Here is a 21,230-nt window from a genome sequence, read left to right on the forward strand (position 1 = left end):
GGGGGGGGGGGGGGGGGGGGGCGGGGCATGGTTATGTTGTGGGCTTGTGGACCTGGGTTGAACGGAATATGGCAAAACAAACACAGGTCCGAGCTTTCAGAGCTACCCAGGAGCGTTATTCACCTGACTTCTTTAGCGCTAGTTTCCCTTCACACCAGGGGCCCAACTGCAGCCAGACCCTCATCCCAGCGACGCTTCCCCTCTGGTGCCTGTCAGAGGGTGAGCTGGCCGGCCCTATGCCAGTCAGAGGGCAGCCCCCTCCCTAAAGCCGCTTCTGGGGGCGGGAGCGGTCGTTCTCAGCGCAGCGACACTTCTTCCACTCCCTGTGCAGGTAAGCGTGTGCTCTGCTCACAAGCGGGAATGCCTGGTATGTGCTGACCCTGACCCTGGCCTTGTCACGCCCCAGCACGTGTGCCTTTTGCAGGGCCACAGCTCTCGGAGAGACCTGGTCTCATTAACTGAGTTGCTAAAGGTCGTTTGCGTGTGGTGTATTAAAATCCGACTGAAGAGACAGTGTGTGGTGGGCTGGCGGGCCAAGGCCCTCCACGCAGGCTGGGTTTTGTGCTCCGCGTTCCCTTTGCTGGATGCATCAGAGGCAGGCTGTGTTGTCGGGTGGGGTAGTGCTGCCTATTGGGGAAAGTGGTTGCTGCAGGACCAAACCAAACACTCTGGGGAAACTTCCGTGTCTGAGCGCTTGTGCCCTTTCTCCCTGATGTCATAGAAAAGGCCCTGCCGTGGCTAAAGGGACTCAGTCTGAGCTGCCTGGGACCGATTATCCTCGCAGCTGCAGTGCGTTGCCCTAAAATGCTTGCGCTTGCATGGAAAACTGGCCACACCTGTATGGTGAAGGGCTGGACTTTCTTGCTCATTGAAGACCCTGCTGCAGGAGTGCCCCCAGCGGGTGTCCTTCCCGTATTCCAAATCGGATAATAAAATTCTGCCCAGCTTCAGCTTCGTTTGGCTTTCTAAAAGCTGGGGCATTGCTGGCATAGCCCAGCTGCTGTGTCCCCGCAGAAGGGCATGTCACTGGCTGGGGAGGTAGTTTCTGTATTAGCTGTACAGTCTGAAGCACTTTGGGATGAAAACTGAGTTACAAGATCATGATTAAACTCCTGGCTTGACCTGTGCACTACGTTTGGTACCTTACTGGAGCTTTAAACAGCCCTCCTGGCTCCCACACCTGCCCTGTGGGATGGGAATGATGCTGGTTCGGGGCCTGACTGGGAGCTGCTCACGGCTTTGGAAGCAAGTACTGATCAGAGGCACAGCGCCAAAAGGCGCTTGGGGTAGCTGTAACATGAGCAGCATTCACACCTTGAGCTGCTATGTCCTACACAGGGTTAGCCAGCAGGCCTGCCCTTGAACTGCAGGGGCTGGCTCTTTGGAGGAGTCCCTCCCGCTTCCTGTGCCTTGTCTCCCACAGTAGCCCAGGGGCTCATGGCTGCCGCAGAAGGGGTGCCTGGCATCAGACCCAGTGCTCTGGGTAGCCCCCCTGAGATGATTCAGCTGCTCCCCTCTGGCCTGGCCTCTGACACAAATCGGGAGGCACTGACTGGTCTTGTCGCTGTGTTCAGTCCTGCGGTAGCTACGGGGCCGAGCGCTGCCTTGCTCCAGCCGCGTGCCCATTGTACCTGTATATGCTGTAGATAGGAAGCTCCCTGGCACCGCTGTAACGTAGAGCTGGGTGGGTTTTTTCCCTCTGCCATTTTAAAATCCTTGGGGCTCAGTCCTGCCCTTGGTCACACAGGGTGCAGCTATAGCTGTGTGACAGCAGGCAGAGCTGAGCCCTTTGGGTCACTCTGGAAGCTTTATTTGCCTGAATTAAACATGTGTCCCCATCCTGGTGGGTGGGCAGCTGCCCCTTGCTCCCCTGGCCTGCGGGGTGGGGAAGGATTCCCAGGGAGCATTCGGAGCTCTTCTTCAGATCCCCACTGCTACTCATGCGTCCATGTGGCTACCCAACCCTAGGCTGAGTGAGGGGGCTTGCAGTGGGGCAGGTGAAGTGTATTTCCTGACAAACACCAGGGAGAGGCATTGGCTAGAGGGAGCTGCTGGCGTGGAAGACCGGCTGAACATCCGGGCAGTATCTCCTAGCGAGGGGTCTCTCCAGGGAAGAAGGGACGGGCTGGCCACCCCGCTGCCTGAGCCATTTAAAATACAACTGGAGAAAACACTGGAGATTATAGAAGGGACCAGTCCTGCTCTGACCCCCTACTCTCTCTCCCCACCTCGACCTCGCCTTTGTTAGAGGGGGCCCAGGCTGGGATCCGCTCACTGTTGTAGCAGTTTGGTTCTCCCTTCGGAGGGCATGAGGCTCTGACCGGTGGCCATGAGACGCTGGATAAGTGCTGCCTCTCTGGGGTTTCCCTATAGAAACAAGTCAATAGATAAGCAGAGTCGAGGGGCGGGGGGAGCAGCAGAATGGATTGGGGGAGTCTGGGTAATTCTGATAAGAGAGGTAGCTTCAGCAACAGGAGCAAACTGCATCAGAGGAGACAGTTTAGTGCCTGGGACAGAAACTTGAGGCCAGATGCTACTCCCGGTGACACCAGGGCACTGCTGCTGGGGAGTGACTCTGGTTTGACCCCAGCGTAGCAGGTAGCAGAGTCTGGCCTCCAAGCCCGTGGCTGAGGCCAAGCGGGGTTCCCGGGTGAGGCTGGTATCTCTCTCGGTGCATTTGTCTTCCCCAGCCAGGAGTGGAGTTCGTTGTGTTCCCTAAATAAAGGCCTTGACCAGTGAGTGGCTCGGAGGTCTTTCTGGGGTGTTTCCGAGAAGGAAGAGGGGGAAGGGCTGTCAGGTTAACGCTCCCTCTGCTTTCTAACCCAGCCTGCTACCCATGGGCAGGAGCCAGCAGCAAAAGACCAGCTGTAGCCTGAGTGCAGCACCTCCTAGCCACAGCCTCTGCTGTTCTCCTGACGGTCCCTTCCCTGCTAGGCATGGCTCAGATCAAATAACCCCCAGGGGAGCCCTGGCAACCAAACCCTCCTTACTGCCCAGTTGACTAAAAAGTTTCCTGATACTAAAGTTAATTGCTTTTAAGATGGGCTTTGTAACGAGGGCAAGTACCCTGCAGCAGTGCTGGAGTCAGACCACTGGGGCTGCGAGCTGCTTGGCTTGCACAGGCTGAGCAGGGCTGGGCTGGTCACGACTTAGGGAAAGCTGGGGAGCACTGGGGCGGCAGTTGCTGACGCTCCTCCCGAGTGAATGCAGAGCCAATGCCCTAGCCTGGCACTGGGGATGCTGCTGCTGACTTTTGCTTAACACTTGGATCCTGTGATAACGAAAGGTGCCCTGGTGTTTTGCAAGAGCAGGGGTGTTAGCCCCAAGCCCAGACTGGCTTTGCATCATATTCTGTCTGCACAAAATCTCCACGGGCAATGGTGTCCCCAGCTGCTGGGCTGCTGCCTGGCGCTGCTGGGCTCCAGCCTCTCAGCTGCATTTCGGGGGCTGAGGAAGCCCTGCTGGCCCAGCAGGAAAGGCACCGCATGGACTGTGAGTCACGACCTCTGCATAGCCACAGCTCACTCTCGCAGGCAGCCCCAGGGCCTAGCCGTGCTGGTGGCTGCTACTTGCAAATTCAACTGCGAGCCCTTGTGGAGCAGTGAATCAGCAGGAGGACGAATCTCATGCAAAGACTCCCTGAACGAGCCCCATTCACCTTCCAGCCAGGCCGACGATTAACGAGCCCATGGATAGTGCTCTGCGCGCTCCCCAGGCAGAGCACAGAAGTGGTCAGCTTTTTGCTTTGTCTTAAGTCTATGCTGTAACTTTCCCTTTGGAGGATGGAGCTGGAGTGAGCAGTTCTGAGGATCTAGAATCCTCTGGAAGCTGGGGCCAGGCCCGCCCCCCCATCTCTTGGCTGGCTTGACCCGTCTCTAACCCGATTTGACAGTGGCAGCAGCCATTGTCAGAACACAGGGGGCAGTGTGGGACCATAGGACCGTAGCTAGGGTCAGTGCTCGTGAATGCTAACGTCCTAACTGAAAATGAATGGGGGGAGGGGGGGGGGCGTCTCCTGCTTGTCCCCACTGTCTGTGCTGTCTCTGTGCCCCACACTGGCCCCTTGCTCACTTCTGTGTCTCAGAACAGGTACCCAGGGAGAAGTACTGTCTGGGGCCAGGGCTGTGGTAAATACTAGTGTTCCCCCGTGGGAGGGAGCGGGGCTGTGCAGTTTGCAATCAAGGTCAGAGGCCTTTGCCAACACACCTCAGTCCTGACCTGCAGCCCCCCTGCTATTCCAGTCCTGAGTCTCCACTAGGCTCTGCCCCGTTTCCTGCTACTACAAGCCCTTGGCCTAGGAGTAGCTCTCCCTGGGGCTGCATGTCACTGCCCAAAGAGGGAAGAACGTGAGATCCCAGCCCTCCTTACACAAAGAGCTCACAACTTCCATCCTCTCCTAAAACTGCTGGTGGAGGGAAAAGGCCAAGAGTAGCTTAAAACAGCAGTTATTTTAATTGTATTTCAAAAAGAAGAAAGAGCAAAGCGGCTCTGTGAATCAAGGAAACCCTTTCCAAAGCCGACCTGTCGGTCCCTAAGGAGCAGCGCTGTAAAGCCTGCCGGTGAGCGATGCCGTTACAGGGCACTTCCTGGAGAGAGCGACACGTCCCTGCTCTTGCTCCTTCACAGGAAATGGCCCCTGCTGAAGTGCTGGTGGTACAAGAATCCCTGAGTAACCAACCATGCAGCAGGGGAGGATCAGCCTCTGCTTTCAGTCCCCTGGGTTTTTCTGGTGTCTGCCCTCAAGCTGCTTTAACGCCCCTGGCTGTCTCTGTCCTTCAGTCCTGAGGCTGAGTTAGGTCCCCCCAACTCCCATCAGACCTTTGCGCTGTCTGGCCTCTTATCCACACACTAGCTCCAGCTGCTGGCTGAGGCCTCCATGTGCATTTGCTGCAACAGTGCTACGCTGTCCTATGGCTCTACATTTCTCACTACAAATCCCAGTCCCCTTTCTAGGTGACCCCATCCTTAGCCCTGCTGGTGGTGTCCCCCCCAACCCAGTCACCACTAGACCCCGTGCCGTGGGACAGCCAGGAACTCCGTGCTTGCCAGGTACCACATGACGCAGTATCTCGGTACCCAATGGCCACAACAAAATCCAGCCCCTCCTTGGCATCTGTTACTGCAATGCCCCCCTCATGGTTCTAGCAATCACAGAGACAGCCCTCACCATCTGCAATGCCATGGCCCACCTCAGCGCACCAGTTTTCCCTGGGCTTTTCCCTCGCCGCCACCCCCCCTCCCCCCAGTCTCTTTCAGCCCATTCCAGGCTGAATTCTTCGTTCCTAACAATTTCTCTTGGTCCTGAACAGGTGCAAAAACTAAGATCCCCAGCATTTAGATGGGACTGTAAGGCTTCAGTGAGTGGGTAGAAAGTCAGCCCTTTCCCCTGCCTTGACTGCCCCATAGAGAACACCCCAGAATGGGAGTGCTGACCAGGCCTCTGGGTTAAAGAAACTAGCTGAGCAGCATTTCCTGCTAAAGGGACACCAAGATGGCCAGTCCCATGGGAGCAATAATCCCACCGTCTCTGCTCTCCCTCTCAGAGGTCGTCTTCTGTCACGAGGCAGTAGAAGTCTGTCCTTGCTCCGTAGTTGCGTGAGCCGAGGTCAGAGATGTCTATTTCACTCCTCTGGCCCTCTTCCAGCTGCACTTCTTCCATGATGCCAGCTGCTAATGCTGGTGGTCCATCAGGGCCAGTCATTCGAGGGGGCGGAGGGCCCCTTAAAATGGACCCACGGACACCTGCTGGGATGGAGAGAGAGTACAGATCGGTGGGGGATGGGGAACAGGACCCCCAGCCACTCCTACTCTGTGGGAATCCCAGGAGTTCTGGCTTGCTTTGAGGGTGGAACGGGGATTTTGATAGAGACTACAGGGCTTTCCTACCACAGAACAGCAATTCTAGGGTCAATCCATACCAGCCAACAGCGGAAGAACAGGAAGTTAAAAAACCCAGGAACTAACTGTTCCTCCTAGTGAAGAGCTGTTGCCACATCTTCCCGTCACAGTCTTCCCAATCTCCTTGCCAGTGCCCTGCAAAGCTAGAGAACAAGGCTGCCCCAGGATCCTAGCACACTGCTGCACTAGCCGAAGAAGGGGAGCTTTGCCATGCCTTGTGTGGGGATGCAGCACACAACCAGTAACTCCTGTTCCTGACACTTGGGTGCCTGAGGCCTGACAACTTGCTGTCAGGCGGCAAAGAGCACCTGGCAGAATAACCGCAGTGCTCCTGTCTGAACTCCAGCCAGCTGTGCCAAGCCCATCATTTCTCCACTCTCCTCCTAACAAGACAATCACTGGGCGCAAACAAGCTGAGCTCTGCGATGCCAGCTGCTTGTAAATCTTTTATAAGCACAGGACTTACTTGAATCCTGTGACTAAAATTAAAATATATTTCCTGGCAACTCAGCATGTGTTAACAAACCCTGGACTGCCTCTCCAAGACCTTTGGGGCAGATACCGGTAAGCATACCTCCCTCCCACTACTCCAGCCAGCAGCAGCTCTTCCAGAGGCTTGGGAAGAGACAAGGCCCAGCAAGCCTCACTCTCTTTTCGGCCTGGGAAGGAAGCGAATAGCCACTGGTACAACCTTTCCCTTCTCTTTAGCCCGTGCTCTCTTTGACGTGGTGACTTGGAGGGTATTAGACTGCTTCAGCCTGCACAGGGAAAGGGATGGGGCCTCCAATTCCTCTGCGCTTCTCAGAGCCCTAGTAAACTGCGGGGCTCTCCCCAAGAGGCCGAAAGGGAAGAGTAGGTGGCCCGTGTGCATGTTGGGGGTAAAGGGGAGGAGCTGGGGTTGGTGGCCGTCCAGGGTGATTTAGTTAGTCCCAGGCATGAATATCTTGTGTTAGAAACGGGTAGCCGATCAGGATTTAAGCACATCAAACCCAATCCAAAGTCAATGGCAAGGACAGCCCTGGGGGACTGGGAAGGAAACTCACAGCCACCTCTATGGGGGGCAGGTCAGAGTGCAAGGCTCCAGCAGGCAGATGCAGAGAGATGGGGAAGGAGGAACTGTTGAGATGGCTATCAATGGCCCTTTGTCATTGCTCAGTCCACTAATCCTGGCTGTAACCTCAGACGTGAGGTTGGAAATGGTGCTCTGAGGGGTGAACTTTGCTCCTACTTGAGCCCAGCTCCATGTGCGGAATACCAGCGGGAGGGGCACATACCCCAGGGAAGTCTGGCCCTATGGGTGCAGGTTCCTAGACACTAGGTGTTCATGGAATAAGTGGCTGCAGCCCAGCCAGTGTATTGTGACACCCCCTTTATAGAATGGGGCTCAGAAACTATGGCAATGGGAGCCATATAAGAACACAGACAGATGGTTACGGTACCCAGGTCTCCCTCAGGATGTGGGTCTCCTCGGTACTCCAAGTAGCTGCTGTGGAGAATCAGCATGGGGTCCTTGTCCTCCTCGAGCTGGATCTGAGGGTCCGCCATGATCCCCTGGTAGGACACCTTCCGTGGCAGAGCCAGGCACAACTCCTTCCAGAAATCTGACGACGGGGTCTGTAAGGAAGAGGGAGAACCCTGGTTGCATTCCCCTCCAAGCTCTGTTCGAGCCATATCCTTCGCCGAGTGCAAAGCCCCGCAACCCCTGACACGTCTCTGGACAAGTTTCAACACCTACTTGCTGAGCACATTCTTGGGGCATATGAGCTGTGACACATGCAGCAGGTCTGGCTCCTGAAAAGTTTATGGAGACAGAACTCCTTTTTGGGCAGAGGGAGCTGGAAACTCAGCCAAAAAATCAGAGGAAAATGGAACTTTTTTAAAATTTGTATTCTGTCAAGCCTAGAGGCCCCAGCCGCGCCCAAGACCCCATTGTGTTAGCCCTGTCTGTGGCTGCAGGAAGGGACAGTCCTTACCCCACCAAGCATAGTCTAGACACACAAGGCAGCCAAAGGGTGGAAGGGGAAATGAGGCACAGAGGGGAAGTCCCTTCCCCAGAGAAGGTACCCAGCAGGTCAGCGGTGCAACTGAGAGCAGGGAATAGAACCCAGGTCCCCTGACTAGATGTCCTCTGTTCTATCCACCAGAGCATCTTCCTCCCACAAACTTCTGCCCTTTCTGGGCATTCCCCACACTCCTGGGTCCCACAGAGAGCAGGGGAACAGTGTAATCCTGTCTCTTCACTGGGAATTGCACATTATCGGAACCAAGAAGCATTCGGTGCTACCTTATCCGCAGTGCCAGGATCAATTCTGGAGGAGTAAATGCTGTACAGAAGTGCCTGAGATCTGACCAATCCAGCTCCAAGAAGCTTCCAAACCCCTTCAGTCAGGGGCAAGTGTGGATGGGGCCTGCCGTCTCGGACACTGGCCGTCTGGCGTGTGCAATGCTTTCTTCTTGAAGCTGGAGGGGGCCTTGCATTTGTTCAGTGCTCCTTCACTCTGGCAGGGCTGCTCCAGCAGTACAGCTCCCTAGTGCCAGCAAGGGCGTGTCCCTGCACATGTCTGAAGCCCCAGCAACAGAGCTCTGGCAAAGGCTGTATTCAGAAGATGGCCTCTCGCCAAGCTGGGATCAGGAAAAACTAGCAGAACCTGGGTGGAGATCCTGGCAGAACTGCTGAGACTGTATGGAGGCTAGAAGCTGCAGGTCTAGGCTTGGGTTTCAAAAAGAAACAGCTGTGGGAAGCAGCAGGACTTCATTTTAGGCCCAAGAGAAAGCTTCTGTCCAGTTTTCCAAGCTAGCTTTCTAGTCCCAAACACGCTGCTCTGGAGAGAGTTAAAGTGCAGGTCTCCCTTGGACAGAACGGGGCTCCAGATCCTGTGTGTGTCGCTGAGTTCAAAGCCAAGGTCCTGGCTCTTGTAACTGCCAGATCCTGGGTTCTGGGATTTGACAGTGGAGTCTTTCCTTCTTCTGCATCGTCACCAGGAATAATGATTCTGCATGATGCCTTCCCTGCTTACATCTGTGCAAACTCATTAGCCTTCCGTGGCTTGCACTGGCATAGCCGAGGAGAGGAAGACGGGGGTTACACCAGCTGCACTGAAGGCAGAGTTAGGCCTGCAGGGCCCCTATTGCTGGTGATGGTGCAGGGAGGGAAAGAGCCCAGTATGAGTTTGGGGTTGGCTGTTAGAATTCACATTTGACTTGTGAACTGAGCACTTCTGGTCTGAAATTAGAGCCAAAATCCACCCAGAGCTCCAGGGAGCATGCATAGTGGGGAAGTAGGAGAGGTAGGTGAGGACATGGTGCTACCGCTCTTTGCCCCCACACCTTCAAGCTGTGCCCCCAGTAGTGCAGAGAAAGTAGTTCCAGCATTTTCCCCAAATGTGGGGATTAGCTGTTCCTGTCCCATAAGTGGGGCGCGCAAGGGCCAGGGACAAGCCAGCCCTAAAATGCTCTTGGTAGTGAAAGCCAAAGATTAAACTTGGCTTTGGATGCACATGTCAAAGCCATGTGAGAAAGGCAGTGTGTTCCCATGAACACAATGAGCCAAAGGGTTGAAATGGTTGGCTCCATCCTGAGTCATCCTGTGTCAGGTACACAGGGGAACATGGCTAGTCTAATGAGAGAGCCCAAACGCTAACAGCGTACACCCAACCTCTCTCCGAGAACTGGAGAGGAGTCTACAGCCAAGTGAGTGGCACCAGGGGAGTCCATGCTGATCTCTGAAGAGGAGCACCGCTGGGAATGTAGCTTTCGATAACATGACTGAAGAGGAAACGTTATTAATTGTAGGGAGTGGTTTAAAAATGCTCTACTGTCACTGTGGGCCTCACTCTTTACACTGTTAGACATCCAATCTCCTGCACAATTGTGTATCTAACTTCTCCATCCCATTACCACATCCACAAAGGCAGCCTGGGTAAGTGTGGTCATTCCTGCACGCAGACAGGAGACTGGGGCTCTGTTCCAGCTCTGCCACTGATTTGATGTGTGTCTCTGGGCAAGTCATTTACAGCCCGAGTTTCAAAAGTCCTCAGCACCCAGCAGCTCTCGTTGTTCTCAATGGGAGCTAAGCGCTTCTGAAAATCTGTCCCGTAGCCTCCGTGTCTGTTTGGAGATGATGATCCTTCCCCAGCATTGTAGCATGTGGAGACATCTCTTAACCTACTGCCCATTGCCATCTCTCAGGTTATGGTGCCACCACGTGGCCATCTGGGTCACTACCTGGAGCTACAGCACTTCTACGAAACTCCATGCTTCTTTGCCTCTGAGCTTCCAGGCAAGGGAGGATTACGTGGCTTACAGGATTTACTGTTCTTTGTGAGAAACCCCAGCCAGCAATTAATGTGGGTAATGTGTCAGTGGCCAGAGGGCTTCTCAAGGAGAGCTGCAGTGCAGGGAGCCCAGGGCAGCAGCCAAGAGGTTCAAAGGCCATGGCGCTCTAATTCTGGTATTGCAGGACACGTCCAGCAAGGCTGCCTAAGGGCTTGTACACACTCCCACTTGAGCTGGTATAACTTAGATCGCCCAGGGTATGAATAGCCACCCTGTTGAAGGACGTAAGTTACACTGGCGTGGACAATGCTATGTCGTCGGGAGAGCTTCTTCTGTCGACAGAGCTACCGCCTCTCATGGAGGTGGTTTTAGTCTACCGACAGGAGAGCTCTCGCCCATCGACGTAGAGCATCGTCTCCAGATGTGCTGCATCGGCGCAGCTGCAACGCTGTAGCGCTTCTAACGTAGACTAGCCCTGAGTAGCAATAGGCTTGGCCGGACAGTTCAGCACCTCTCCTGGCAGTAGGATACAGTCTGTGTGGGTTTGGGAGAATCTCTGGTTTCTCTGTTACCTCAGCAGGGTTGAAGTGGCGCTACCTGCCTTCAGAAAGGGAGGCTGCAGCATCTCTTAGTGGCCAGGAACTGACAACTAATTGGAGTTGGCTTGCCTTCCCAGTCATAGGGCTTGAGTAATCATAGCAGATGCCAAGAGGAGGGATGTATGGGGCGGGACAGTGAAGTGTCCCAGCAGAGTTCAGCGGGGAAAATCCTGAAGACCCCACTCAGCCCATCTCGCTCTATTTTTCAAGCTCTGGAGTAGCAGAGTGGCCTTGGCACACACCATTGTGAGGTCAGTGAGCAGAGGGAATGTCTCAGGCCCTCCACCACAGAGAACCACGTTTGATTGTCAGTGCTTCTTGTAAAGTTTGGAATGCTGCTTTGTCAAGGAGAGTGGTACCCAGAGCCTTTCATCAGTACTGTGAGAAACCTCACTGACCAGAGCCGTCCGCTCCCACCCCACTCACAGCTTACCATTGAGCCGGCCCGCCAGAGCAGTAAGGTCAGAGCATTCTTGTGCTGCTTCAGCACGTTAATGGCCACATGCTCTATCTCCCGATACTGGCTTTCAAAGGCGACAAAGATGGGTCTTTGGGACAGTTCCAACAGCCTCAACAGGCCGTCCCTGCAATACAAGGCAACCATTTCAGGGAGTTAGGAGTGCAATGAATCACGCCTGTTCAGCTTACCCATCTCTTCATTGCCCTGACCAACTGCAAAGCAATGGAAAGACTCCCATTGACTTCAGTGAGCGTTGGCTTGGAAGCTAACTGTTTTGGAAGCTGGAGTAAGGACAATAGAGGCAAGGTTTTTAGGGCTTGTAACCACATTATAGGTGGAGCTGGAAGAGATGCCTTTTGTTAAGATTGCCCAATACTGTCTATGATAAGATTACATTAATTTGCTTATAACTTTGGCAAACTTTCACAGTTTGGACTGGAATTTTTCATGTCACGTGTCTAGCAAATGTTTTAGAAAGTTTGAGCTAAAAAGTTTAACCATTTCAGAGAACGAGATTAGGGAAGAATTTTTTTTTCACCTTTCTTTAAAAAAGAATATCTTACAATAGTTTCATTCAGAAGCTCTTGCTTTCGAACAAGAGACTTGAAATTTGGTGGGATTGGGAGGAGGTCACCATGGTGCCCAGGATGTGCCTTTTGCTGCTCCTAGGAAAATACACCCGAACCTGGCCTGGGAAAAATTGCAGTTTGCACATGCTCAGTAGAGACTTGTTAGAGTTTGGTTGCTAAACACTCTGAAGATTCTGTCTGTACTGAGCATGCTCTAGGTCACCGAGAAGGACTTACTTGCAGTTGCTCTCACAGCCACCACAGGCTGCTGTGGCACCAGACATAGGAACTGAGAGCAGGGAGACTCTCTCCTGTGCTCTCAGTGACTCCACTGCTGGGCACCCCAGCAGCGTGGAGGAGGAAGAGGAGGAATAACATGACTGGATTGCAGAGGGGGGAGAAGAACAAGGGTGCAGTCTGCCATGCAGTCATTCTGACAATCTAGTGAGAACTACCTCTGTGCTACTAGGAGAGCAAAGCAGCAGCCTAGAACCCTGCTCAGTGACCAGCCAGTTACCTGAAGTTGTTGATGCACCAATCTTGCTCCAGGTATGCATACGAGAGAACCACAATGAGGCGCCGGCACCGGCTCACGTTCATAATCAGGTCTGCTGAAGGCTCTACAGGAGTAGGATAGGAATGAGATTCACAGTCACAGCCACGGCAAAGACTAAGCAGAGCCAGAATGGGCCACCAGCACTTCACTATTCCTCCTCCTCCTCTCCAGGAATGGCCTGCCTTAGCATCCGAACCCAAACTGAGGGCAACAGGGTGTCCTCACAAAGAGGTCCACAGTCTCTCAAACAGTTGAATTCATAACCCAGCCTGTCTTAGAGAGTAAAGTGCTCCTCTCCCAGACTCAGGTTACACTGCCGGATCTGAAGAAAGTGTTTCCCAGTGATTATAGCAGGGGACCAGGTGTCAGGACTCCTGGGTTCCATCCCCAACTCTCTCACGGAATTGTTATATGACGTTGGAGGGAACACTTGACCTTTCAGTGCCTCTCTTTTCCCATCTCTAAAACACTCGGCTATTGACATCACAGCATTCTGAATCAGTTTGTGTTTGTAATCTTTGACAGCAAGGTGTGTGGGAGAGCAAAGGGAAGTGGCATACCAGAGAGCAGATCTGCTATGCCGGGTGATGCTTCCTGGGTCCTAAAGGGCAGGTTCATTAACCTAAGGTCCAGGCTGACTTCCCAGCAGTGGGAGTATGTCCATTTGCCTCCCATCTAACCTGTGGCCTGGCAGCGTCTGGGATGGTCCATACCTGAGTTGGGTAGAATGGTCTTATCATCCAGGAAGAGCTTGTAGCCGTGACGGTTCTCCAGCTGCGGCTTCATAATGAAGTTCACAAACTTCCTGTCGTCCGGGGAGTTTGCATAAGACACATACGCATCATACAGCTTCCCATCTGTGAAAAGTGCCCAGCAGAGCAAGGGAGAATGGGGGTGGCAAAAGACACACTTAACATTACAGCGTGGCAGATACAGAGCTCAGTTTGTCAGCACAGACAGCCAGTTTCCTATAAGCTTCCCAACTGGGGAAGGCATTGCTAAGACACCTCAGGCTGGAATCTCTTTGGGGCAGGGCACCTGTGTTAACTTGCATACGAATTGCTGTGTCACTAGATGGAGCTACTTCCAGGATTTTTAACGACACTGAAAAACTCACCATATAGAAAACCCAAAATCCCAGCCACATGGACCAGAAAGTTGCAGGGGTGGACTTTAAAATGTACTTGTCCCCCTGAGAGGAGCAAGGCAGGAACTGGAGCGGGACCTGATCTTACACCCCAGTGTCCTGGTGACATCATCCAAATTCTTTCCCCAAAGAGGACTATACTTGTTATTACCACTGGTTTGTGCTAGCAGACCACATGGTTTTTTTGGGACAAGAACTATCTCTTCGTAGATGCTTTGAAGAGCACCAAGCAGATGGTGGGTGCACTGTAATACAAGTCCCACAGCAACCCTGGCAATGGTCCCAAGTATCTGTCTTCATCAGTTCTCACCATCTCTATACTGATGTACTTTTTAATACGCAGAAATAGGAGATAAAATACACATGCACATACTCCTAGTATTCCCAGATTCTAAAAAGACACCATAATTAGAGAGACAAAGTAAGTGAGGTAATATCTTTTATGGACCAACTTCTGTTGGTGGAAGGTACAAGCTTGTACCTTTCACCATCAGAAGATGGTCCAATAAAAGACATCATCTCACCTACCTCTCATATCCTGGGACCAAATATGGCTATGGCAACCTTGCAAACAACCATAATTTGAGTTAATGTTGAAAGAATCCATTATATATTTTGAGCGAAAAATCCTTAAGAGTATTGCAATTTTAAAGAAATGACAACAAAAAGTCCCAAATAAAAATTTAGCCAAGACAGTGGATAATACAGAATTAAGGTCACCCAAACAATCTTAACTCTGCCCCACCACACTAACAACCAGAAACCTGGAGAACACTTTATCCGTCCATTACTCAGGGACATCTCATTAATGACTGCAAAAAAAATCATACTGAACTTTTGTGACGGACTGCAAAGATTATCTGTGTGCTGATGGCACAATGGGGAAGAGTTAAGGATGTCTAGGTGACTTATGTATTTGCCAACTTTCCAATGTTTAGGTGTTTCTGTAGAGTGGAATTCCTAGGATTTCTAACCTGTAATACCTTCTGCTACAGAATCACTTACCAGCTTCACTTTGACAATAATCCTAAAGGTCTTGTCTTCAAGATGGGTTGCACTGATTTAACTTAAGGTGTTACTTAAACCAATTTAGTTCAACTGGAGCAAAAGTTGAATGGGAACAGATTCAATCTAAACCACAACTGGACCTATAATGGGGAATGCAAGACAGGAAGAGGGTAAATTGGCTATCAAAGGCCAAATCAGCCCAACTGGAGACACCTGGAGCAGGAAGCAGGCTTCCAGGGAGGGGTTTAACAGGAAGAGGCCTGGGCCCTTGGGGAGCAGACAGAGAGCCCAGATGCTAGGCTCTCACTGTGGGAGAGAAGGCTGGCTAAGGCCAGAGACTGGGGAAGACTGATGTCTAGCACATCTCCTGGAACGGAGAAGAGGTTAATTTCATATTGCTTTAGGCTTATTTTGGATTTTGAGTGCCCTGGAAGGGGTAGAACTGCAAGTCACCTAGCCAGGGGGCTAAGTCTCTGCCACCCAGAAAGTGCTGGAGGCTGGGCGGAGCAGAGGAAGAACCGCTGGGAAACTGAGGCTGCACTGCACAATGCTCGAAGGGGGCACTCAGGTAAGGATGTACTAGAACAGCCATTTTTAAACTGAAGTAAGTATCTACAGAAGTATTTGAACTGGTTTACATAAACTGGTGCAGACGTGTGTAGACAAGGCTTAACAGTGAAAAGTGTCTTTCATAAGAGTTAAAGAAACAGTACCAGTTTTCATAAGAATACAGAAACTCTGTAAAGTGAATGCCATTGTATCTTTTTAGGAACATAGAATCACTTACACAGCATCTTAAGTTCACACGTGTATCTTTTTAAAGAAATCACAGGGGAAAAAAGACAGTTACTCACCTTCTTGTAATGTTGTTCTTTCAGATGTGGTGTTCACGTCCATTCCAATCAGGTGCGCGTGCGCTGCATGCACGGTCGTCGGAAACTTTTTCCCTCAGCAGCTCCCCTTGGGTCAGCTAGGGAGCCTCCTGGAGTGGTGCCCTCATGGCATTCAATATAGGGCCCTGCCAACCCGACCCCCCTTCAGTCCCTTCTTGCCGGCTATTCCGGCAGGGGGAAGGAGGGTGGTTATTAGAATGGAAGTGAACAACACATCTCGAAGAACAACAGTTACAAGGTGAGTAACCGTCTTTTCTTCTTCGAGTGTTTGTTCACGTCGATTCCAATCAGGTGACTCCCAAGCTCTCCCTGCGGGGGACGACTCAGAGTTAAGGAATCACTGATTGGAGAACCACCCTGCATCCTCTCTAGCATGCTGGGTGATGGCATAGTGGGTGGTAAACGTGTGCACCGAGGACCAGGTTGCCGCTCTGCAGATCTCCTGGATGGGCACCTGGGCCAGGAACGTGGCAGACGACGCTTCAGCTCGTGTTGAGTGGGCTGTAATAGCGCGGGCTGGGATCTTGGCGAGGTCGTAGCAGGTACGGATGCAGTCCCTGATCCAGGAAGAAATGCATTGTGAGGAGACCAGAGGCCCCTTCATCCAGTCTGCCACTGCTACAAACAGCTGTTTTGACTTCCTGAAAGGCTTTATGCACCCAGTCTAGAATGCTAGCACTCTCCACATAGCTAGCGAGTGAAGCCTCTGCTCCTGTGCAGTAGCATGTGGCTTGAGATAGAAGACTGGTAGAAAAATGTCTTGGCCAATGTGGAATTGGGATACCACCTTGGGCAGGAAGGCCGGATGCAGCCTGAGTTGTACTTTGTCCTTATGGAAGACTGTGTAGCGGGGGTTGGAGGCCAACGCTTTTAACTCTGACACCCTCCTGGCTGATGTGATAGCAACTAGGAATGCCACCTTCCACGAGAGATACAGAAGGGAGCATGTAGCCAGTGGTTTGAATGGGGCCCCATTAGCCTAGTGAGGACCAGAATGAAATCCCAAGCAGGTACCAGTGGTCGGGACTGTGGACATAGCCTTTCCATGCCTTTCAGGAAATGGCCCACCATAAGGTTGGCAAATACCAAGCGCCCCAACTCTCCCGGATGGAACGCCAAGATGGCCGCAAGATGTACTCTGATGGATGATCCGGCCAAACCTTGCTGCTTCAGATGCAGTAGATACTCCAGGATGAACGGTATACATGCCCGAAGTGGAGGCAGGCGACTGCGCTCACACCAGCATGAGAACCTTTTCCACTTAGATAGGTAAGTGGCCCTCGTGGAAAGTTTCCTGCTACCAAGAAGCACCTCCCTCACCAATTCCATGCATTGGAGCTCCATTGGGTTTAGCTATGAAGCTTCTGAGCCACAAGATGGAAGGACTGGAGGTCCGGGTGAAGGAGGCGACCGTGGTCTGGTGTGATCAGATTGGGGGTGGCAGTGCGATTGGGATGTTCACTGACTGGTCCAGGAGTGTGGTGTACCAGTGTTGGCATGGCCACACCGGAGTCAGCAGAATTACCTCCGCCTTGTCTCTGTAGATCTTGAGCAGTACCTTGTGGACGAGTGGTATCGGCAGGAAAGCATACATTAGACGGTCCCCCAAGGTAATATGAACACGTCCAAGATAAAGCCCGGACTGTGCTTTTGGAAAGAGCAAAATGTTGGACACTTCCTGTTGCTCCTGGTGGCGAACAGGTCTACCTGGGGAAACCTGCACCTTTGGAAGATGGAATGTATGACATCTGGCCGGATGGACCACTCATGGTTGCGAAACAACCTGCTGAGGTGGTCTGCAAGCTCATTCCGTACTCCAGGGAGATAGGACACCTCCAGCAGCACCTCCCTCACCGATTCCATGCATTCCGTGAATGGAGTGGGCTATACCAAAATCCCACAGCTGGACAGCCTCCTGCCCTGCTTGTTTATGTAAAACATGGCGGTGGTGTCAGTCAGCACTGCCATGCATGGACCCTGTATTCTGGTATGGAAGGTCTGGCAGGCTAGTCTCACTGCTCTGAGCTCCTTCATAATGATGTGAAGTGGGAACTTGAACTGCGACCACCTGCCCTTAGTCTGTATGTCTCCCAGCTGGGTCTCCCAACCCGTTACTAAGGTCATGGACAGTTGAGGGGTGCTGAATGGTCTGCGAAGGAGTCCCATGCGAGGGTCCAGCCACCAGCATAGGACATCTAAGACTCACTCTGGCACCGTTACTACTGAATCCAAATTGTCTCGACCTGGGTGATAAGCTGAGGCGAGCCACACCTGGAGTGGTCTGAGCCTCAGCCTGGCATGCCTGACCACATAGGTGCATGTCGCCATGTGTCCCAGGAGACTGAGGCATGTCCTCGCGGTTGGGTGGGGTATCACCTGAGAGTCTGAATGACGCCTGTCAGCGCCTGAAATCTGGACTCTGGTAGTATGGCTCTTGCCTGAACCGAGTCCAGCACCGCCCCAAATGAATTCTATTCATTGGGTCGGTGACAGCGTTGACTTGTCCACGTTGAGGAGGAGACCTAGTCTCTGGAAGGTCTCTCTGACTAACCAGACCTAGGACTCCACCTGCTCCCTGGAGCGCCCCCGCAGAAGCCAGTCGTTGAAGTAGGGATACATCTGTATCTATCTCTTGCAGAGAAAAGCTGCGACCACCAACATGCACTTGGTGAACACCTGAAAGGCCGTCGATAAACCGAATAGGAGCACCGTGAACTGATAGTGTATGCGGTCAACAACAAACCTCAGGAAACATCTGTGGGCCAGCCAAATGGCTATATGAAAGTACGTGTCTTTCATGTCGAGGGTGGCATACCATTCCCCCAGATCCAGGGAAGTGATAATCGTGCTCAGGGAGACCATTCGGAACTTCAACTGTACCATGAACTGGTTGAGTCCTCGTGGGTCTAAGATGGGTCTGAGACCCCCCCTTTGCCTTGGGGATTAGGAAATAGTGAAAGTAGAATCCCTTGTCCTTTAGCTCTTGAGGAACCTCCTCCACTGTCCCTATGGTGAGGAGCGATTGCACCTCCTAGCTAAGGAGTTGTTCGTGAGAAGGGTCCCTGAAGAGGGACGGGAAAGGGGGTTGGAGGGATGGGGAGGAGCAGAATTAGAGAGCATATCCCACTTCTATCATGCAAAGAACCCAGCGGTCCAATGCTATATGGGATCACGCATGGTAGAAGTGGGATAGACAGTTCAGAAAGTGGGGGAAGGATCCGGGATAGTGGCGGGTGCGCTGTCCTCAGGTGTCCCTTCAAAACCCTTGTTTGGATCCCGACGATGGCTTGGTCAAGCCCTGCCCCTGGCCTGAGGGAGGGTTAGAAGGTGTACGCCTATTGTTCCTGCCCCTACGGTGGTATGTATCCTGCCTCGGGCGGGGCTGGTATTGCCTCTGTTGCCGCTGAGGTTGAGGCTTGAAAGGCTTTCTCTGGGTAGCAGGCATGTGCATCCCCAGAGATTTCATCGTTGCCCTCGAGTCTTTTAGGCTGTGAAGCCTTGAGTCTGTCTGGTCCGAAAACAGCCCTACACCCTCAAAGGGAAGGTCCTGCAGGGTCTGTTGAACTTCCGGGGAAAGCCCAGAAGCTTGGAGCCATGTGGTTCTCCTCATGACCACCCCAGAGGAAATGGTACATGCCATCAAGTCTGCCAAGTCAAGGGAGGCCTGTAGGGATGTCCTGGCTGCTCCCTTCCCCGCTTCAACCAGAGCTGAGAACTCCGCTTTTGACTCTGCGGGGAGCAACTCTTTGTACCTGGACATAGAGTCCCAAGAGTTAAAGTTATACCTGCTGAGGATAGCCTGCTGGTTGGCTATCCTCAGCTGTAGGCCCCCCGTAGCATGTACTTTCCTGCCAAAGAGGTCCATACATTTGGCCTTCTTAGCCTTGGGTGCTGGCGCTTGTTGCCCCTGGCGCACCTTCTCATTCACCACTGAGACCACCAGGGAGGAAGGGTGGGAGAAAAAAATACTCCTATCCCTTGGAGGGAACGAAGTACTTTCTCTCCACGTCCCTCACAGCAGGCGGAATGGAGGCTGGAGTCTGCCACAGGGTATTATAATTGTTATAGATAGTTTTAATGACAGGCAATGCCACTCTGGAAGGACCCTCTGGGGCAAAAATGTCCACCATTGGGTCCTCCACCTGTAGGCCCATGTTACGGGCAATGTAGCGGAGCAGGTCCTGGTGCACCCTGTGGTCAATGGGCAGAGGACCTGAAGCTGACACTCCTGCCACTGCCTCATCAGGCGAGGATGATGAGGAAGCAAGTGTGGGGACAGGGTCCTCATGGCCCTGTATCTGCCAGGGTTGTTCCTGGGTTGCATTGGACTTCTCCATTGGTCCGACCCGGTCGGATGTGTCCTGGGCTATGGGTGGTTCAGGAGCCGGTTCTGCCGTCTCCTCTGTAGTATGAGGGGGTGGTCTGGAGAGGGTCGCTTCTGTAACCCGAGGGGCAGGTCTATCCATCGGTGACTGGGAAGGGTGATTTCCCGGGGCCACCAACCTAGAAGCCTGGGCTTGATGGTAAGCCCAGAGGGTCCAGAAGGGCCATTGTGCGGCAGGTGCTTACCGGATCTAGGTCTACTGCGCCTTGAGTAATGTGGGTCGGCATCCGAATCCGAAGATCCCGAGGGTGACTACCACAGCAGTGCTGACAACCCCTGTGCCAATGGTCAGTGCCGTGAAGAGGAGGTTGGGGATTGGTGATGCAACGATCGCACTGAGGATTAGTGCCGGCAGTCCCATGACCGAGACCGGTGCCATGCGTCCGGTGCCGGGGAAGAGCTGCTGGGCTTCTGTGCCACGTGTCGGTGCTAGCCCTGCAAGGGTGTGAGATTGGTGCCGACCCCTTGGTGCTGATGACATAGATCGTTGCACTCCCGCTGTCATGCAATCTTGTACTGAGGCCGGTGCTGGGGAGTGTTGTGGCGATGGAGACCTGGAACAGTGCCAGTCCAGCGACGAGAAGAGCCTCATCAACACGGGCTTGTCTTTAGACAGCACCCATCTAGGTGGTACTGGAGGCTTCTGTCTAATGGCCAGGGGCTGAGGTGCTGATGAGCTCCTTAGCAGCCTCGAAAGTGTCCGAGGTGGAGGGGGGCTCCAACACCTCCACCAGGCACTGAGGTGCCGGAGAGTCACTGGGCACCAGAGTCGAGAGCACGAGCTCTTGCTGCTTGGGAGCTGAGTCCTTCCTCTGGAGCAGCAAAGCCTCCCCTGATGGTCTCACTCTCTGAGGATCGCGCCCTCTGTCTGCTTTCTTATGGCGCTTGTGGGGCACTGGAGATGTGGATCGGTGCCAGGGCACCGCTCTTTGCTGCGGTGCCGGGGATCTTCAGTGCCGATGGTCTCTCGCACTGTAGTCGTTCCTTGGCACCAATTCGCAGACAGACACCGGGGCGCTCCGCACCGAGCTCAGGCCTGGGCCTTGGCAGTCAGGTGCCGCTGGACGGAGTGCAGCTTCCATCAGTAACTGTTTTAAACGAAGTTACACTCCTTTCTAGTTCTAGGCTTGAAAGCTTTACAAATCTTGCAGCACTCAGACCGATGCACCTCCCCTAGACATTTCAGGCACGAGTCGTGGGGATCACTATTAGGCTTGAAGCATGCCCTGAAGCCCAGGGTGAGGGGATAGGAATGATCCCACTCTCCAATTTCTATACTAACTACTAAAACAAGAAACTGGGTAGGACTAAGTAATAGGCTAAGGGAACACCTGCAAGAAAGCGAACGCACTTCCAATGCTACCACAGACAGTAAGAAGGAACTGAAGTGGGGTCAGGTCAGCAGGGTTATATATTGAGCACCATGAGAGCACCATTCCAT

At 53.0% G+C, this 21,230-nt stretch overlaps 1 protein-coding gene across 4 annotated transcripts in view; it reads right to left on the reverse strand.

The window, feature by feature from the left end:
* Positions 1-4,429: 4,429 nt before the first annotated feature.
* Positions 4,430-21,230, reverse strand: part of SIGIRR (single Ig and TIR domain containing) — a 31,360-nt gene continuing 14,559 nt past the window's right edge. For 3 of the 4 annotated variants that reach the window (XM_075129292.1, XM_048855181.2, XM_048855183.2), the window contains exons 6-10: positions 13,071-13,214; positions 12,319-12,421; positions 11,206-11,356; positions 7,338-7,512; positions 4,430-5,745 (exon numbers count right to left, since the gene is read on the reverse strand). In XM_075129292.1, the coding sequence (XP_074985393.1) occupies positions 5,540-5,745; positions 7,338-7,512; positions 11,206-11,356; positions 12,319-12,421; positions 13,071-13,214 (779 nt within the window). In that variant the 3' untranslated portion in view covers positions 4,430-5,539. The remainder of the gene's footprint in view (positions 5,746-7,337; positions 7,513-11,205; positions 11,357-12,318; positions 12,422-13,070; positions 13,215-21,230) is intronic. The other variant, XM_075129291.1, reaches the window with a different exon arrangement.

This window comes from Caretta caretta, chromosome 6 (genome assembly GCF_965140235.1).
Source record: "Caretta caretta isolate rCarCar2 chromosome 6, rCarCar1.hap1, whole genome shotgun sequence".
Lineage (NCBI taxonomy): Eukaryota > Metazoa > Chordata > Testudines > Cheloniidae > Caretta > Caretta caretta.